This window comes from Mobula birostris, chromosome 3, assembly GCF_030028105.1.
Source record: "Mobula birostris isolate sMobBir1 chromosome 3, sMobBir1.hap1, whole genome shotgun sequence".
Classification (NCBI taxonomy): Eukaryota; Metazoa; Chordata; class Chondrichthyes; order Myliobatiformes; family Myliobatidae; genus Mobula; species Mobula birostris.
The window spans coordinates 162,001,603-162,017,482 of record NC_092372.1 but is presented as its reverse complement, the minus strand read 5'-3'; the positions used below and the strand labels follow the sequence as shown (position 1 = coordinate 162,017,482).

At 41.5% G+C, this 15,880-nt stretch overlaps 1 protein-coding gene across 1 annotated transcript in view; it reads right to left on the bottom strand.

The window, feature by feature from the left end:
* Positions 1-11,622: 11,622 nt before the first annotated feature.
* The window catches only part of pdia4 (protein disulfide isomerase family A, member 4), a 28,939-nt gene continuing 24,681 nt past the window's right edge, over positions 11,623-15,880 (bottom strand). The window contains exons 9-10 of the mRNA XM_072253592.1: positions 12,782-13,015; positions 11,623-12,294 (exon numbers count right to left, since the gene is read on the bottom strand). Coding sequence (XP_072109693.1) covers positions 11,879-12,294; positions 12,782-13,015 — 650 coding nt within the window. The 3' untranslated portion in view covers positions 11,623-11,878. The remainder of the gene's footprint in view (positions 12,295-12,781; positions 13,016-15,880) is intronic.

The window sequence follows — 15,880 nt, the reverse complement described above, 5'->3', positions numbered from 1 at the left end:
TTTTCCTGATCCTGTGCAGTGGCCCCTCCATGCCAAACAGTGATGCAACCAGTTAGAATGCTCTCCACAGTACATCTGTTGAAATTTGCAAGTGTCTTTGGTGACATACCAAGTCTCCTCAAACTCCTTTATAATTGCATAAATATGTTTGGGTCAGGATAGATCTTCAGAGACAGTGCACCCTAGAACGTGAAACTTCTCACCCTTTCCACTGCTGATCCCTCAGTGAGGACTGGTGTGTGTTTCCCTATCTTCATCTTCCTAAAGTCCTCAATCAATTTCTTGGTCTTACTGATGTTGGATGTAGGGTTGTTTTTGTGACACCACTCAACCGGCTGATCTACCTCGAGCTGTGGGCAAATTAGTAGATGGCGTTTGAGCTGTGCCTAACCACACCGTCATGGATGTAGAGAGAGTCGGGCAGTAGGCTAAGCACACATCCTTGAGGTGTGCTACTGCTGATTGTCAACAAGGAGGAGACGATATTTCCAATCTGCACAGACTGTGGTCTCCTGGTGACGAAATCAAGGATTCAGTTGCAGAGGGAGGTCCAGGTTTTGGAATTTGTTGACAAGTACTGAGGATATGCTGATGTTGAACACTGAGCTGTAATCAATAAACAGCAGCCTGACATGGGTATTACTATTGTCCAGGTTATCCAAGGTCAAGTGGAGAGCAGTGAGCTTGCATCAGCTGTAGACTCATTGTGGCAATAGGCAAACTGCAGAGGGTGCAGGTCCTTGCTTAGACAGCAGTTGATTTTAGCTATGACTAACTTCTCAAACCACTTCATCAATCATTGAGGCAGCTCGCCTTTCTCTTCTTGGGCACTGGTATGATTGTTGCCCTCACTCATCAAGACCTGTGTGGATGAATGTGTGCCTTCGAGCACATATCGGACATACCCAAACCAAAAACCATGGATGAACGAGGAGATTCACAGTCTTCTGAGGGCTAGATCTGTGGCATTCAAAACCAGTGATCCAGAACCATACAAGAAGTCTGGGTATGACTTATGGAAAGCTACTTTACGAGGAAAAAACAATTCCGATTGAGGTTAGAGATGGAATTGGATGCACATCAGCTCTGGCATGGTTTGCGGGCCATTGCTTTCTAGAAAGTGAAACCTAGCACCATGAATAGCTGTGATGCTTCAGTCCCAGATGAGCTCAACACCTCCTCTGCACACTTTGAAAGAAAAAAACAACTACAGTTTCCAAATACCTGCAGCATCTGATGACACCGCATCCTCTGTCTCTGATTATTCCTACGTTAAAGTGGGTTTTGACATCTTCAATCTTTCACTGACCAAAGGGGGTAGTATAGAGTAAATTTTTAATCCCATATACAATACAAATTATTCCTAGGTTATAGTGGGGTTCTATTTCCGTGAACTTTTAATAACGTGGACAGTTCAAAGTTGGAAATGCAGCCGTGAATCAACAGAAAATGATTACTTCTTTGTAGCAGCTGGCAGATCTGTCCCGCTATTTCCAAAAGCCTATTTGCATGGATTGACCATACAGTGTGACATTCATAACCTGTATGGAGGAGTGGGAAAAATTTAAATTTATTTCCTCAGGGTTTTGGAGTCTGCCCATACTGCCATATCTACAAAATATGGCATTACCCTCCTGGTGTAGAGGATTAGAATCTTAATGCAGTGGGACCGAAGCTAATGTCATCAACACTAAGAAGTTCAAATGGCCATTTAGGAAACAGCACCAGATGAAGGTAAAATAAAGTATAGAGGAGGGAAAAGGATGAACATGGGTCAGAGGGTAAACTGAACTGAGGATAGTTAAAGACTGATGACATTTGGGGCCAAATTGGGTTAGGGGACAGATGGAGTCAAGAGAAAGGCAGGTAGATGATAAGAAGCAAATTAAAAAGAGGGCAGATGCAGATGGGTTTGGGAGAGAGAAGGGAAGAGAAAGGAGAGTGAAGGTGGAGGTACGGAGAAGGGTGATAAATAGGAACATAAAGGATACTGGTGCTAGAATCTGGTAAAAAGATGAGTGAGGAAGATAATAATAGAGATGATACTGCAGATGCTGAAATCTGGAGCAACAAACAATTCGCTGGAAGTACTCAGTGGGTTGAGCAGCATCTATCTGTAGGGTAGATGTGAGTGGTTAGGAATTATTGACATTTTGGGTCAAAAGCCTGCATCAGAACTGCACTGCTACACTGCCATCAAGAATGTCTACTGTCCCATTCCTCAACTGCATTTCAGGAAATCTGACCATCAGGCTGTCCTCCACTTACCTGTATTTAGGCAGCGAGTAAAGAGCAAGGCACCAGAGGAGTGGCTATGAGACTGCTTCGAGTTGGTGGACTGGGCCATGTTCAAGGATTCAGACGACTTGAATAAATGTGCCACGGTTGTCACTTAAAAACACTCGTGGATGAGCGTGTCCCTCAGAATCATTCAGTCTTCCCCAGCAGCCCCGGGTGAACCAAGAGATTCATAATTTGTTGTGGGCTAGATTGGTGGCATCCATGAATGATGATCCAGGCAAGTACAGGACATCCAGCTATGACCTCCAGAAAGCCATCTCACATGTTCTTGAACCAGAGTAGATAACTTCACTCACCTCAACTCTGAACTAATTCCACTATCTGCAAACTCAGTTTTAAGGACTCTATACTTGTATGTTCTCAGTATTTTCTTATACATCCGTTCAAAGTTTAAGGTACATTTATAATTGAAGTATGTATACATTATACAACCTTGAGTTGTGTCTCCATACAGGTAGTCACAAAAGAAAGAAACCCAAAAGAACACATTAAAAAAAACCCATCAGATGCCCTATGTGCAGAGAAAAAAAAGCAAATTATGCAAACAATGAACACAAGTTAATAGCAAATTATCAGCCTCTGCATAGCTTTTCATAAATTGCATTTTTTTTGTTCTCCTGTAAATACCAGCAAGAAATGAATCTCAAGGTAGTTTATAGGGGCACCACAGTAGTGTCACAATTAAAGCTCGGGGTGTCAGAGTTCTGAGTTTAATTGAAACACCACCTGAAAGGATTTTGTTCGTTCTCCCTGTGACTGTGTGGGTTTTGACCCGCAATCCAAAGACATACCAGTTAGTTGATTAAATGGTCATTGCAATCTGTACTGTGATTAGGCTCATGTTAAATAGTTGGGTTGCTGGGCAGCACAGTTCATAGGGTTGGAAGGGCCTGCTCTGCACTGTCTCTAAAATAAATATGTGATGTGCTCCAATCATAATTTGACAAAATTACTTGTCTATACTCAGAGTGAAGTACTGAATTAGAACTATGGATGTGAAAGTCCAAGACCAGAGGACACAGCCTCACATTAGAGGGGTATCCTTTTAGAACAGAGATGAAGAGGAACTCCTTTAGCCAGAGGTGAATCTGTGGGATTTGTTGCTGCGGACGGCTGAGGAGGCCAAGTCTATTTGTATACTTAAGGCAGAGGTTGATAGGTTCTTGATTAGTCAGGGCATGAAGGGATACGTGGAGATGGCAGGAGATTGGGGCTGAGAGGGAAAGTGAACCAGCCATGATGAAATGGCAGAGCAGACTATGGGCCATATGGCCCAATTCTGCTCCAATGTCTTATGTCTGATGGAATCAATCAGCTTCATGCTTAGAGTTCAAAATCCTCATTTCACTTGTTGTTCAGTGAAATTCTTTCATCCAAGTGGTTCTTCTAGCATGACAAGCAAGCATTCCAAATACCTACTGTATTTGTTTGCTCCGTTCTTTAGGTGACAAAGTCACAACACAATGAATGAGCAAGATAACAAAAAGTTACCCTAACAATTTCTGAACGTGGATAGCATGTACAGGGCCTATAAAAGGTATTCACCCCTTGGAAATTTTCATGTTTTATTGTTTTAGAACATTGACTCAGTGGATTTAATTTTGGCTTTTTTTGACACTGACTAACAGAAAAAGGCTTTTGTGTCAAAGTCAAAACATCTCAACAAAGTGATCTAAATCATTCCCTTCAAGTCAATATTTAGTAGATACATCTTTGGCACCAATGAGTTTGTGGGTTGGTCTCTATCACCTTTGCACATCTGGACATTGCAATTTTCCCCATTTTTCTTTACCAAACTGTTCAAGCTCTGTCAGATTGCATGGGTATCATGGGTGAACAGCTCTTTTCAAATCCAGCCACAAATTCTCAATTGGATTGAGGTTTGGACTTTGACTTGGCCACAGGGAACTTTGTTGTTTTTAAAGCAATTTCTGCGTAGCTTTGGCTTTATGCCTGGGGTCATTGTCTTGCTGGAAAACTAATCTTCACCCAAGTTGCAGTTCTCTTGCAGACTGTATCAGGTTTTCCTGCATTTTGGTGCATTCATTTTATCTTCTACCTTCACAAGCTTTCCAGGGCCTGATACAGTGAAGCATCCCCACAGCATGATGCAGCCACCATGCTTCACGTTAGGGATAGTGTGTTTTTGATGATGTGTGGTGTTTGGCTTATGCCAAACATAGTTTAATCTGATGGCAAAAAAGCTTAACTTTGGTTTCATCAGACCATAGAAACCTCTTCCAGTTGACCTCAGAGTCTCCCACAAGCCTTCTGGCAAATTCTAGCCAAGATTTCATGCCAAGACTTCTTTCCCCCAACAGTGGATTTCTCTTTGCCACTCTCCCATAAAGCTGTGACCTGAAGTACCTAGGCAACAGTTGTTTTATGCGCAGTCTCTCCAATCTCAGCCAATGAAGCTTACGACTCCCTCAGAGTTGTCAAAGGTCTCTTGGTGGCCTCCCTCACTAGTCCCCTTCTTGCAGTCAATCAGTTTTTGTGGACAGTTGTACATCTGCCTAGAACAGGCTGTCATATTCTTTCCATTTCTTAATGATTGACTTAACTGAACTCCAAGGAATTTTCAGTGACTTTGAAATTAAGTGTATTTTAACTACAATCAATTGTACCTTAACTGCACACAGTGATCTCCATTTTATTATGTGACTTCTAAAACCAATTGGCTGCACCAGTGATGATTTAGTGTATCATATTAAAGGGGGTGAATACTTACACAATCAGTTATTTTGTATTTTATATTTGTAATTAATTTAGATCACTTTGTAGACTTTTTCACTTTGACACAAAAGTCTGTTGATCAGTGTCAGTAAAGCCAAATTAAATCCACTATGGATCAATGTTGTAACAATAGAACATGAAAACTTCTGTGGGGGGTGAATACTTTATACTTTATTGTCGCCAAATAATTGGTACTAGAACGTACAATCATCACAGCGATATTTGATTCTGCGCTTCACACTCCCTGGATTATAAATATTAAAGATACTAAGAATAGTTAAAATTAGTAAATATTAAAAATTTAAATTATAAATCATAAATAGAAAATAGAAAAATGGGAAGTAAGGTAGTGCAAAAAAACCGAGAGGCAGGTTTGGATATTTGGAGGGTACGGCCCAGATCTGGGTCAGGATCCGTTCAGCAGTCTTATCACAGTTGGAAAGAAGCTGTTCCCAAATCTGGCCATACGAGTCTTCAAGCTCCTGAACCTTCTCCTGGAGGGAAGAGGGAAGAAAAGTCTGTTGGCTGGGTGGGTCGTGTCCTTGATTATCCTGGCAGCACTGCTCTGACAGCATGCGGTGTAAAGTGAGTCCACGGACGGAAGTTTGATTTGTGTGATGTGCTGCGCTATGTTCACGATCTTCTGCAGCTTCTTTCGGTCTTGGACAGGACAACTTCCATACCAGGTTGTGATGCACCCTAGAAGAATGCTTTCTATGGTGCATCTGTAAAAATTAGTGAGGGTTTTAGGGGACAGGCCAAATTTCTTTAGTTTTCTCAGGAAGTAAAGGTGCCTGTGGGCCTTCTTGGCAGTGAACTCTGCTTGGTTGGACCAAGTCAGGTCATTTGTGATATTGACCCCAAGGAACTTAAAGCTTTTGACCTGTTCCACTTGGGCACCACCGATGTAAATTGGGTCATGTGGTCCGCTACTCCTTCTGAAGTCAACAACCAATTCCTTCGTCTTGCTGATGTTGAGGGATAGGTTATTGTCTTCACATCATGCCACCAGGTTCTTAATTTCCTTTCTGTACTCAAACTCATCGTTACCCGAGACAAGGCCTACAGTTGTGGTGTCATCAGCAAACTTATATATTGAGTTTGATGGAAACTTGGCTACACAATCATGGGTGTACAGTGAGTAGAGCAGGGGGCTGAGTACACAGCCTTGTGGGGCACCGGTGCTCAGAGTGATTGTAGAGGAGAGCTTGTCCCCTATTTTTACAGCCTGGGTCCTGTCTGTGAGGAAGTTGAAGATCCAGCTGCAGATCTGAGTGCTAAGGCCCAGGTTCCGGAGCTTCAGAATCAGTTTATTTGGAATGATGGTATTAAAGGCAGAGCTGTAGTCAATGAAAAGGAGCCTTACGTATGCGTCTTTATTCTCCAGGTGTTCTGAGGAGGAATGTAGGGCCAGAGAGATGGCATCTGCCGTTGACCTGTTGCTCCGGTAGGTGAATTGCAAAGCATCGAGGTTGACCGGTAGGCTGTGGTTGATGTGTGCCAAAACCAATCGCACGAAGCACTTCACAGCAATTGATGTCAGAGCCACAGGTCGGTAGTCATTCAGGCATGCCACCTTGCTCTTCTTCAGCACTGGGGTTATCGTTGCCTTCTTAAAACACGAGGGGATCAGGAAGGAGCAAGGAGCAGTTGACGATGTCAGCAGACACTCCAGCTAGCTTGCTTGCACAGGCCTGGAGAACCTGTCCTGGGACACCATCTGGGCCCGTTGCCTTCCTTGGATTCATCTTCAGGGAGGCTCCTCTAATGTCCTCCTCGGTGACGATGAATCTTGATGCCACCAGGTCCGGTTCATTCGGAGAGAGCGGGACGCTCCTGTTCAAATCTTGCGTAGAATACGTTAAGTTCGTCAGGAAGAGAAGCACCACAGTTATTGATATTCCCAGCCTTTTCTTTGTGCCCAGTGATCTCATTTAGACCCTGTCATAGTCTACTGGCATCCCTTTGGTTAGCCTGGGCTTCCAACTTGGCTTTATATTGCCTCTTGGCACCCTTAATGGCTTGCCGGAGTTCACGCCTGGATTCCGTGTAGCGACTGGTATCCCTGGACCTAAAAGCCACAGTTCTAGCCTTTAAAAGGGACTTGACCTCATAATTCATCCAAGGTTTCCGGTTAGGGAATACCCAGATTGTCTTGCGAGACACACAGTCCTCCGTGCATTTCCAAATAAGGTCTGTGACAGCTGAGGCATACTCATCAAGGTTAGCTGCTGAGTCCTTGAATACTAACCAGTCCACCGATTGGAAGCAGTCACGGAGGACCTCATCCGTTTCCTCCGTTCAACACGACACTACTTTTGACACCGTGAACTCCCGCTTCAGTTTCTGTTTGTAAGCCGGGAGGAGGAGTACGGCCTGATGGTCCGATTCTCTGAAGTGAGGTCGTGGGACGGAACGGTAGGCATCCCTGACTGCTGTGTAGCAGTGGTCAAGTATAATCGGGCCTCTAGTGGGGCAGGAGACATGTTGGTATAACTTTGGCAGTGCCTTTCTGAGGTTGGCCTGGTTAAAGTCCCCGGCTGTAATGAGCAAAGCCTCCGGATACCTGGTCTCAAGTTCGCTGATGTTGGCATACAGTATGTTCAGAGCACACTCCACATCCGCCTGGGGGGGAATGTAGAACGCTGTTCGTATGATCGAGGTGAATTCCCGTGGCAGATAGTAGGGATGACACTTCACCGACAGGTGTTCCAGGGCCGGGCTGCAGGAACTTGTTAGTGCCACTGTTTCCGAGCACCACCCAGTGTTGATCAATAGGCAGACACCACCTCCCCTTGTCTTGCCCGAAGATACCGTGTGGTCCATCCGATGGATCGAAAATTCCTCTGGTTGGATGGCACAGTTGGAGGTGGCAGGGGAGAGCCAGGTCTTGGTGAAACAGAATACACAGCAGTTCTGCATCTCCCTGCAGTAGGTGAGTCTCCCTTTAAGATCATCCACCTTGTTCTCTATGGCTTGCACATTAGCTAGTAGGATAGTGGGCATAGGGACCCTGAAGCCCCTCAGCTTCAATCTGACCAGCAGCCCAGCTCTTTTCCCACGCTTCCTCGGTAAGTAGTGCATCTTTCCAGGTCTCCATCGATGCAGTGTGTTGTTGTCAGCTCTTTGATGTTGGTGGGTCGCGTCGTCATGCGCTCCGGCTCGGGCCGAGTAAAGGGGGAGGCTCCGCTGCCACTTCCAGCTGCCGGGGGCCTGGGCTGTCGATTGGGTCGGGCCATGAAGCTGACACTTAATCCCGGATGGCTGGGCTCCTTGCTGAAACAGGCCCTTAAGTCGAGTCAAAGTTGCGGAGGCCTCCGCTCCAGTTGAGCCTCGGGCTCGATTTCCGAGGTCCGCGGCGGAGGCCTCACTTCCGGCAACTGTGGATGGCCACCAATGGGGCTTTACGGTGGTCACTCCGGGGAAGCATCTGGGGCACCTTGAGGTCTCCGCCGTCACTTTATAGGCATCGTAGTAAGTGCCAGGGTTCAAAAGGGTGTTGGCAGAACACATTTGTAACATGAAGCCACAAGTTTGCAAATTCAGCCTCACCAATACTTTTTTCCAATCAGGTCACTGCACAGTCAACTAGCTAGTTTCCATATTGCTTCCAGGTGAAACTCATTCATTTGCCGTGACAAAAAAAAAAGCAGAAGTTGTAAGACTAGAAAAATCTACACTGAATAACATCTCCATAAAATTAACAGGACAAGACTACCTTGCAATAGAGCAAAATTTTCCCCTCCTCACTTCTGGAAGCAGATTCAAAATCCCATTTGTAGGCCATTTTCAATTAAGGTATCATCATCATCAGGTGCTATGCCCAGTTTGAGCTTTGACTGCCATGGCCCACACACTCCTGTTTCAGGTCAAGGGGATCAATTCATTGGCATTCATTTCCAGTTCTCTGGCTGCTGTCTCCATCATCATTTGTCTTTGTCTTCCTCTTGCTTTCTTCCCTTCAATCTTTCCCATAATTACTGTGCATTCTAACTCCTCTTTCCTAATCACATGTCCAATGAAGTTACATTGCCTTTTCATGATCTCATACATTATTTCTCTTTTTGTGTTTGCTCTGTTCATGACATCCTCATTAGATATTCATTTCGTCCATGATATTCTTTGCAACCTCCTCAAAAACCACATCTCTGCTGCTACAATTCATTTCCTCATGTTACTAGATATTGTCCAACATTTTGAGCCATGTAACATAACTGGATAAACGTAACATTTCAGTACTCTGAGGCGGGTTGTCATGCCTAGTTTCGTATTAGTCAGTATATTCTTCATTCTCATAAAGGTGTCTTTTGCCATCCCTATTCTTCTTTTAATGTCCATGTTGCAACTGCCATCTGATGTCACCCAGCTTCCCAAGTAGCAGAAGTTCTGTACTTATTTTATGTCTTTCCTGTTTATTCTCAGCCTGCAGATGGGATTCTCCTTCTTTTTGGATATCACCATACATTTGTCTTTTTGCAATTGATAGATAGACCCATTTTTGTACTTTCTTTAACAACTATATCAATTAAGTTTTGTAGTTCTTCCTCCATACTTGCAGTTAACACGGTGTCATCTGCATATCTGAAATTGTTGATGTTTTCACCACCAACTTAATTCCCAAGATGTCTCTTTATTTTTTGTCATATTGTTTCACTGTACACATTAAACAAATCAGGGGAGAAAACACACCCTTGTCTAATGCCTCTCTTGATTTTCGTAAACTGACTCACTTCTCCATCTATTCTTACAGTGGCAGTTTGTTCCCAGTACAGATTTCTGATCAGGCGGAGGTCTTTCAAATCTAGATCTAGAGTTTTCTGTAATATTTCAAATAACTTACTGTGCTTCACTTTATCAAATACTTTTGTGTAGTTGATAAAACAATCTTTTTGCACGAATAGCTCATTCTGATAGTATCCTTAAGATCAATATTGCATTTCTTGTACCTTTGTCTTTCACAAAACCACATTGTTCTTTGCCTATTTCAGCTTGTATCTTACTTTTAGCTCGTCATCAAAATTCTTAGAAGTATCTTAGTGATATGACTCATTAAACTTATGCTCTTATGTAACTCACATTCTATTGCTCCAGGTTTCTTAGGAAGAGTGATAACTGATTTTTTTTCATCTCTTCTGGTATTATTCCAGTCTCATAAATGTCATTGATTAAATCAGTAAATTTTTCAATTCCATAATCTTCAAGGGCAATAATTTGTTCTATTACCAATTCATCAGGACCTGCTGCCTTTCCTTTCTTCATCTTATTTATTGCATTATGAACTTCAGATTTTAAAATACTTGGGCCTTCAATGTTTCTCTTAATTTCTGGTTTTTCGCCTCGATCGTCTTCAAACAATTCCTGAATATACTCAGTCCATCTGTTCATCATCTCTTCTTTTTTCATGATAATGGTACTGCCTTTTGCTTTCAGACATCCACCTGACAAACAAAGGAGCTTTTTACCGGTGATATTCTTGATGTAATCTTTTTGGATCAGTAATAGGGATTCTTTCTATTTGCTCACATTCCTAATGACATAAACTTTTAACTTTTTTTTAATCTAAGGACTTATATTCTATAGGACTTGCTTTCTTCCGTCTCCTTTCTTCCATTAGATTTTTGATTTCATCAGTCATCCATTTATTCTTTGTGCTTTTTTAGGAATCACTGACTTTGCTGATTCTACCAAGACATCCATTAGAGAGTTAAGTTTCATTTCTACATGATTGCTATCATCTTCAACAGATTCTATTTCTAGACTTTGAAATCTATTCCTTACTTCAATTGTAAATTCTTGTCTTAAGTTTTCTTCTTTAATTCAAGTAGTCAAGGGATTGTTTAGGTTTTTGCTTCTTTAGCTTTTTAAGTTTTACTTTTACATGACATACTACTTGGGTTATGGTCACTATTACAATCTGCACCTGGATATGTTTCGCATTGAGTCACTGAGTTTCTAAATCTTTGGTTTATAGTAATAGTCTTGGATGGTTTTTGAAGTAGGTATTCATAATGACCTGATTATTCATCTTGCACCATTCTACCCATTTCTTACTTCTTTCATTTCTTTCCCCTAGTCCAAATTTTCCTATGGAATTTCCATCAGCACCTTGTCCTATTTTAGCATTTAGATCTCCCATGACAATAACAATATCTTGAGATTTGCATCCCTTCTTTGCTTGTTCAAGCTCTTCATAGAGTTTATCTATATCCTCATTTGTTCCATCTGTTGTTGGTGCATATACCTGTATAATTGCTAAATCAGATGGTTGTCCTCTGAATCTAACAAGGAGCACTCTTTCTGATATTGCTCAGTATCCTAAAACACTTTTTGCCATGTTTTCATCCATAGGAATTCCTACTCCATTAGTATGGGATGTTCCACAAGAATAAATTAGTGTTTTATTTCTATTCTGACATGTTCCAGCACCTATTCAAGGTATAGGATAGATCATAATGGGTGTATGCACACCATTACTACCCACCATACACTAAATTAATGAGTAACAGAATAGCTCAATCTGAGAATCTTTTCCATGATTCTAGCTGATGAAAGAGATTAAAAGGATTCAAATATTCAAAAACAATATTCTTTGGATTATCTTTATTTAAGATTTTTTACCAAAATATAAAGATGACAAATCATACAAACTTCATAATTGTGATTTTACACATCCTCAGCAAATACTTTTGATTACACTGGTTGTAACAAATCTCTTGCAGGCAGGGTTTCATCTATTGTCAGTGATCATTTTAAGGAATTGAGTTAATTCCCAAACTGCACTGTCAGAAGTTTGTTGTCCTTTCAATGTTCCCTCGAAACTGGATAAAGTACTACAGAATTCTTATAGTTCATCCTTGTTTTTTGAGAGCTTGGTTGCATGTTCTTCCACAAATTTGCTCAAAGAGTCAAGATCTCTTTGTCCCTTGTCATACTGAATAGGATTCTCTTTATTGTTGCTTGGTGCAAAGTAAATAGTTGGGAAGCCTTCAGTTTTGTACTTATCACTTGGAACGTCATTGGCTGTTGCATCCATCTTTGCAATGATCAGGTTCTCTTCATTTTTGTACTTTTTACCAAGTTCCAAGTACACAGGTTCCAGTTTTTTGCAATGCCCACACCAAGGTGCATAGAATTCTATTAGCACATCTTTCTTTTTGTTCATAACTATTTCATCAAATGTCTTGCCCACTACAATTTTTACTGGTCCTTTATTACTCTTTGGGATTGGTTGTGACTTAATAACAGGCTTTAATTTACCTGAAACGAAAAAAAGTTTGAAGTTATTTTAAAAAAATAGTTCCTTTAATATAAAAGAAGTGCTTCAAAAATAGAAGAGAAAATATTTGCCTTGTAGAAGATAGTGACAAAATCCACCTTTACAGTGGGTTTCAAGTCACGCCAACCATAGATCTTAATAGACCAGTAATGAAGCCCAAAATGCAATTACTAACCTCTAAAGGAGTGCAGATAAATGATGCACATGAATATTCTTGTAAAATACGGAGTGAGAATTAGAAGTGCACTAATGATCTAAATGTAAATCTACTACCTACTTTACAAACTTCAAAGCATCAATGGCAAAAACTTATTCTAAAGTTCTCCAAGTTTCCCTACCCATGCTATAATTTATTTTGTTGAAAGTGCAAATTTGAAAAAATAAATAACATATAGTACTCTCACTCCAAAAAATGCCTTAACTAAATTGTCTGCAATTTCCTTCAGAGTTGTACTTAAAATACTATACCTTTTTTAAATGAGATTACAAATTCTCTCAGTATATCTGAATCAAATTCTTCAGGTTCCATTGCATATTTCTTGCCACCTACATCCAGAATTGCCACATTCACTTCTTCACCACTGTCTCCAAGACCCAAATCATTTAGTTCTGTTGAATAGTCCTCTTCATCAGCAATTGCAAAAGTATATTCTGGGAAATCCTTTGCAACCTCCAATACCTTTTTCCTCCAAAATTGTGTAGCTAGCAGAAGAATGAACAATATAATTAAGCAGTTAATATGCAGGTTGTACAAAATCCTGAAAAACATTTACAAAATTTATATGGCACTAAATTATAGGCTAAATTTACTGGCAGTGATAACCTTATAGCACCTTTCACACTAATGAAATGAGGAAACAAAACTTAGAAAATGTTGGAACAAGAGTGCCAGTACTGATGTAGTAGTGTTACCAGAATCAGAAGAGTAGGGACAGCAGGTACTCAATGTAGATAAACACTGCAAAATGAAGACCCTACTTTCATTGTAGGGGTGTGCAAAAGAATGCAACATGATAATATCAAAAGGTGGTTGGGGGGGTGGAGGTGAGGGAAGAGGAGAAGAAGGTTAAAGAGACAAAAATGCTTGCATGCTTTGAATGAAAATACATTTAGAAAACATAGAAAATAGGTGGAGTAGACCACTCGGCCCTTCCAGCCTGCACCGCCATTCAGAATGATCATGGCTCATCATCCACTTCAGAACCCTGTACCAGCCTTCCCTCCATACTCCCTGATCTCTTTAGCCACAAGGGCCATATCTAACTCACTCTTAAACATAGCCAATGAACTGGCCTCAACTGTTTCCTGAGGCAGAGAATTCCACAGATTCACCACTCTCTGTGTGAAGAAGTTCTTCCTAATCTCGGTCCTAAAAGGCTTCCCCTTCATCCTCAAACTGTGACCCCTCGTTCTGGACTTCCCCAACAACGGGAACAATCTTCCCTACATCTAGCCTGTCCAATCCCTTTAGAATTTTATACGTTTCAATAAGATCCCACCCTCAATCTTCTAAATTCCAATGAGTATAAGCCTAGTCGATCCAGTCTATCATCATATGAAAGACCTGCCATCCCAGGAATCAATCTGGTGAACCTTCTCTGTACTTCCTCTATGGCCAGGATGTCTTTCCTCAGATTAGGGGACCAAAACTGCACACAATACTCCAGGTGTGGTCTCACCAAGGCCTTGTACAACTGCAGTAGTACCTCCCTGCTCCTGTACTCGAATCCTCTTGCTATGAATGCCAGCATACCATTCGCTTTTTTCACCGCCTGCTGTACCTGCATGCCCACTTTCAATGACTGGTGTACAATGGCATTCAGGTCTCGTTGCACCTCCCCTTTTCCTAATCGGCCACCATTCAGATAATAATCTGTTTTCCTGTTTTTGCCACCAAAGTGGATAACCTCACATTTATCCACATTAAATTGCATCTGCCATGAATTTGCCCACTCACCTAACCTATCCAAGTCACCCTATATCCTCTTAGCATCCTCCTCACAGCTAACACTGCCGCCCAGCTTCGTGTCATCCGCAAACTTGGAGATGCTGCATTTAATTCCCTCATCTAAGTCATTAATATATATTGTAAATAACTGGGGTCCCAGCATTGAGCCTTGCGGTACCACACTAGTCACTGCCTGCCATTCTGAAAAGTTCCCATTTATTCCCACTCTTTGTTTCCTGTCTGCCAACCAATTCTCTATCCACACCAATACCTTACCCCCAATACCGTGTGCTTTAAATTTGCACACTATTCTCCTGTGTGGGACCTTGTCAAAAGCCTTTTGACAATCCAAATATACCACATCCACTGGTTCTCCCCATCTACTCTACTAGTTACATCCTCAAAAAAATTCTGAGATTCGTCAGACATGATTTTCCTTTCACAAATCCATGCTGACTTTGTCCGATGATTTCACTGCTTTCCAAATGTGCTGTTATCACATCTCTGATAACTGATTCCAGCAGTTTCCCCACCACTGATGTTAGGCTAACCGGTCTATAATTCCCCGGTTTCTTCTCTCCCTCCTTTTTTTAAAAAGTGGGGTTACATTAGCCGCCCTCCAATTCTCAGGAACTAGTCCAGAATCTAAAGAGTTTTGAAAAATTATCACTAATGCATCCACTATTTCTTGGGCTACTTCCTTAAGCACTCTGGGATGCAGACCATCTGGCCCTGGGGATTTATCTGCCTTTAATCCCTTCAATTTACCTAACACCACTTCCCTACTAACATGTATTTCCCTCAGTTCCTCCATCTCACTGGACCCTCCGTCCCCTACTATTTCCGGAAGATTATTTATGTCCTCCTTAGTGAAGACAGAACCAAAGTAGTTATTCAATTGGTCTGCCATGTCCTTGCTCCCCATAATCAATTCACCTGTTTCTGTCTGTAGGGGACCTACATTTGTCTTAACCAATCTTTTTCTTTTCACATATCTATAAATGCTTTTACAGTCAGTTTTTATGTTCCCTGCCAGTTTTCTCTCAATCATTTTTCCCTTTCCTAATTAAGCCCTTTGTCCTCCTCTGCTGGACTCTCAATTTCTCCCAGTCCTCAGGTGAGCCACTTTTTCTGGCTAATTTGTATGCTGCTTCTTTGGAATTGATACTATCCCTAATTTCCCTTGTCAGCCATGGGTGCACTACCTTCCTTGATTTATTCTTTTGCCAAACTGGGATGAACAATTGTTGTAGTTTAATTTCTGCTTAACTTAGATTATTTGCATTTACAGCTCTTTTCACAAAAAATAATTATAGTTTTGGTGCACCACTGAAAAATCATTTAGTTCTCAAAATAAGGGTTTCAAGGGTTTTTTTTTTTTAAATCAAGGGACACTTACAATTTAAATTCAGGCCAGTTCAACCAATAGCTCTCGACTCTTAAGAGGAAGCTATTGAAACTACACCCTGTGGTGAATTAATGGCAGCCACATCAGAACTGATGGCAAGCCACCAATGCATCAGTAATGAGTTTTACTGGCGACTGAAAATCCTCGTTTGCAGTCTAAACAGTTTACATAAAAGTCACCTCTATTTTTCCCATCACCCCCACCCCGTGCC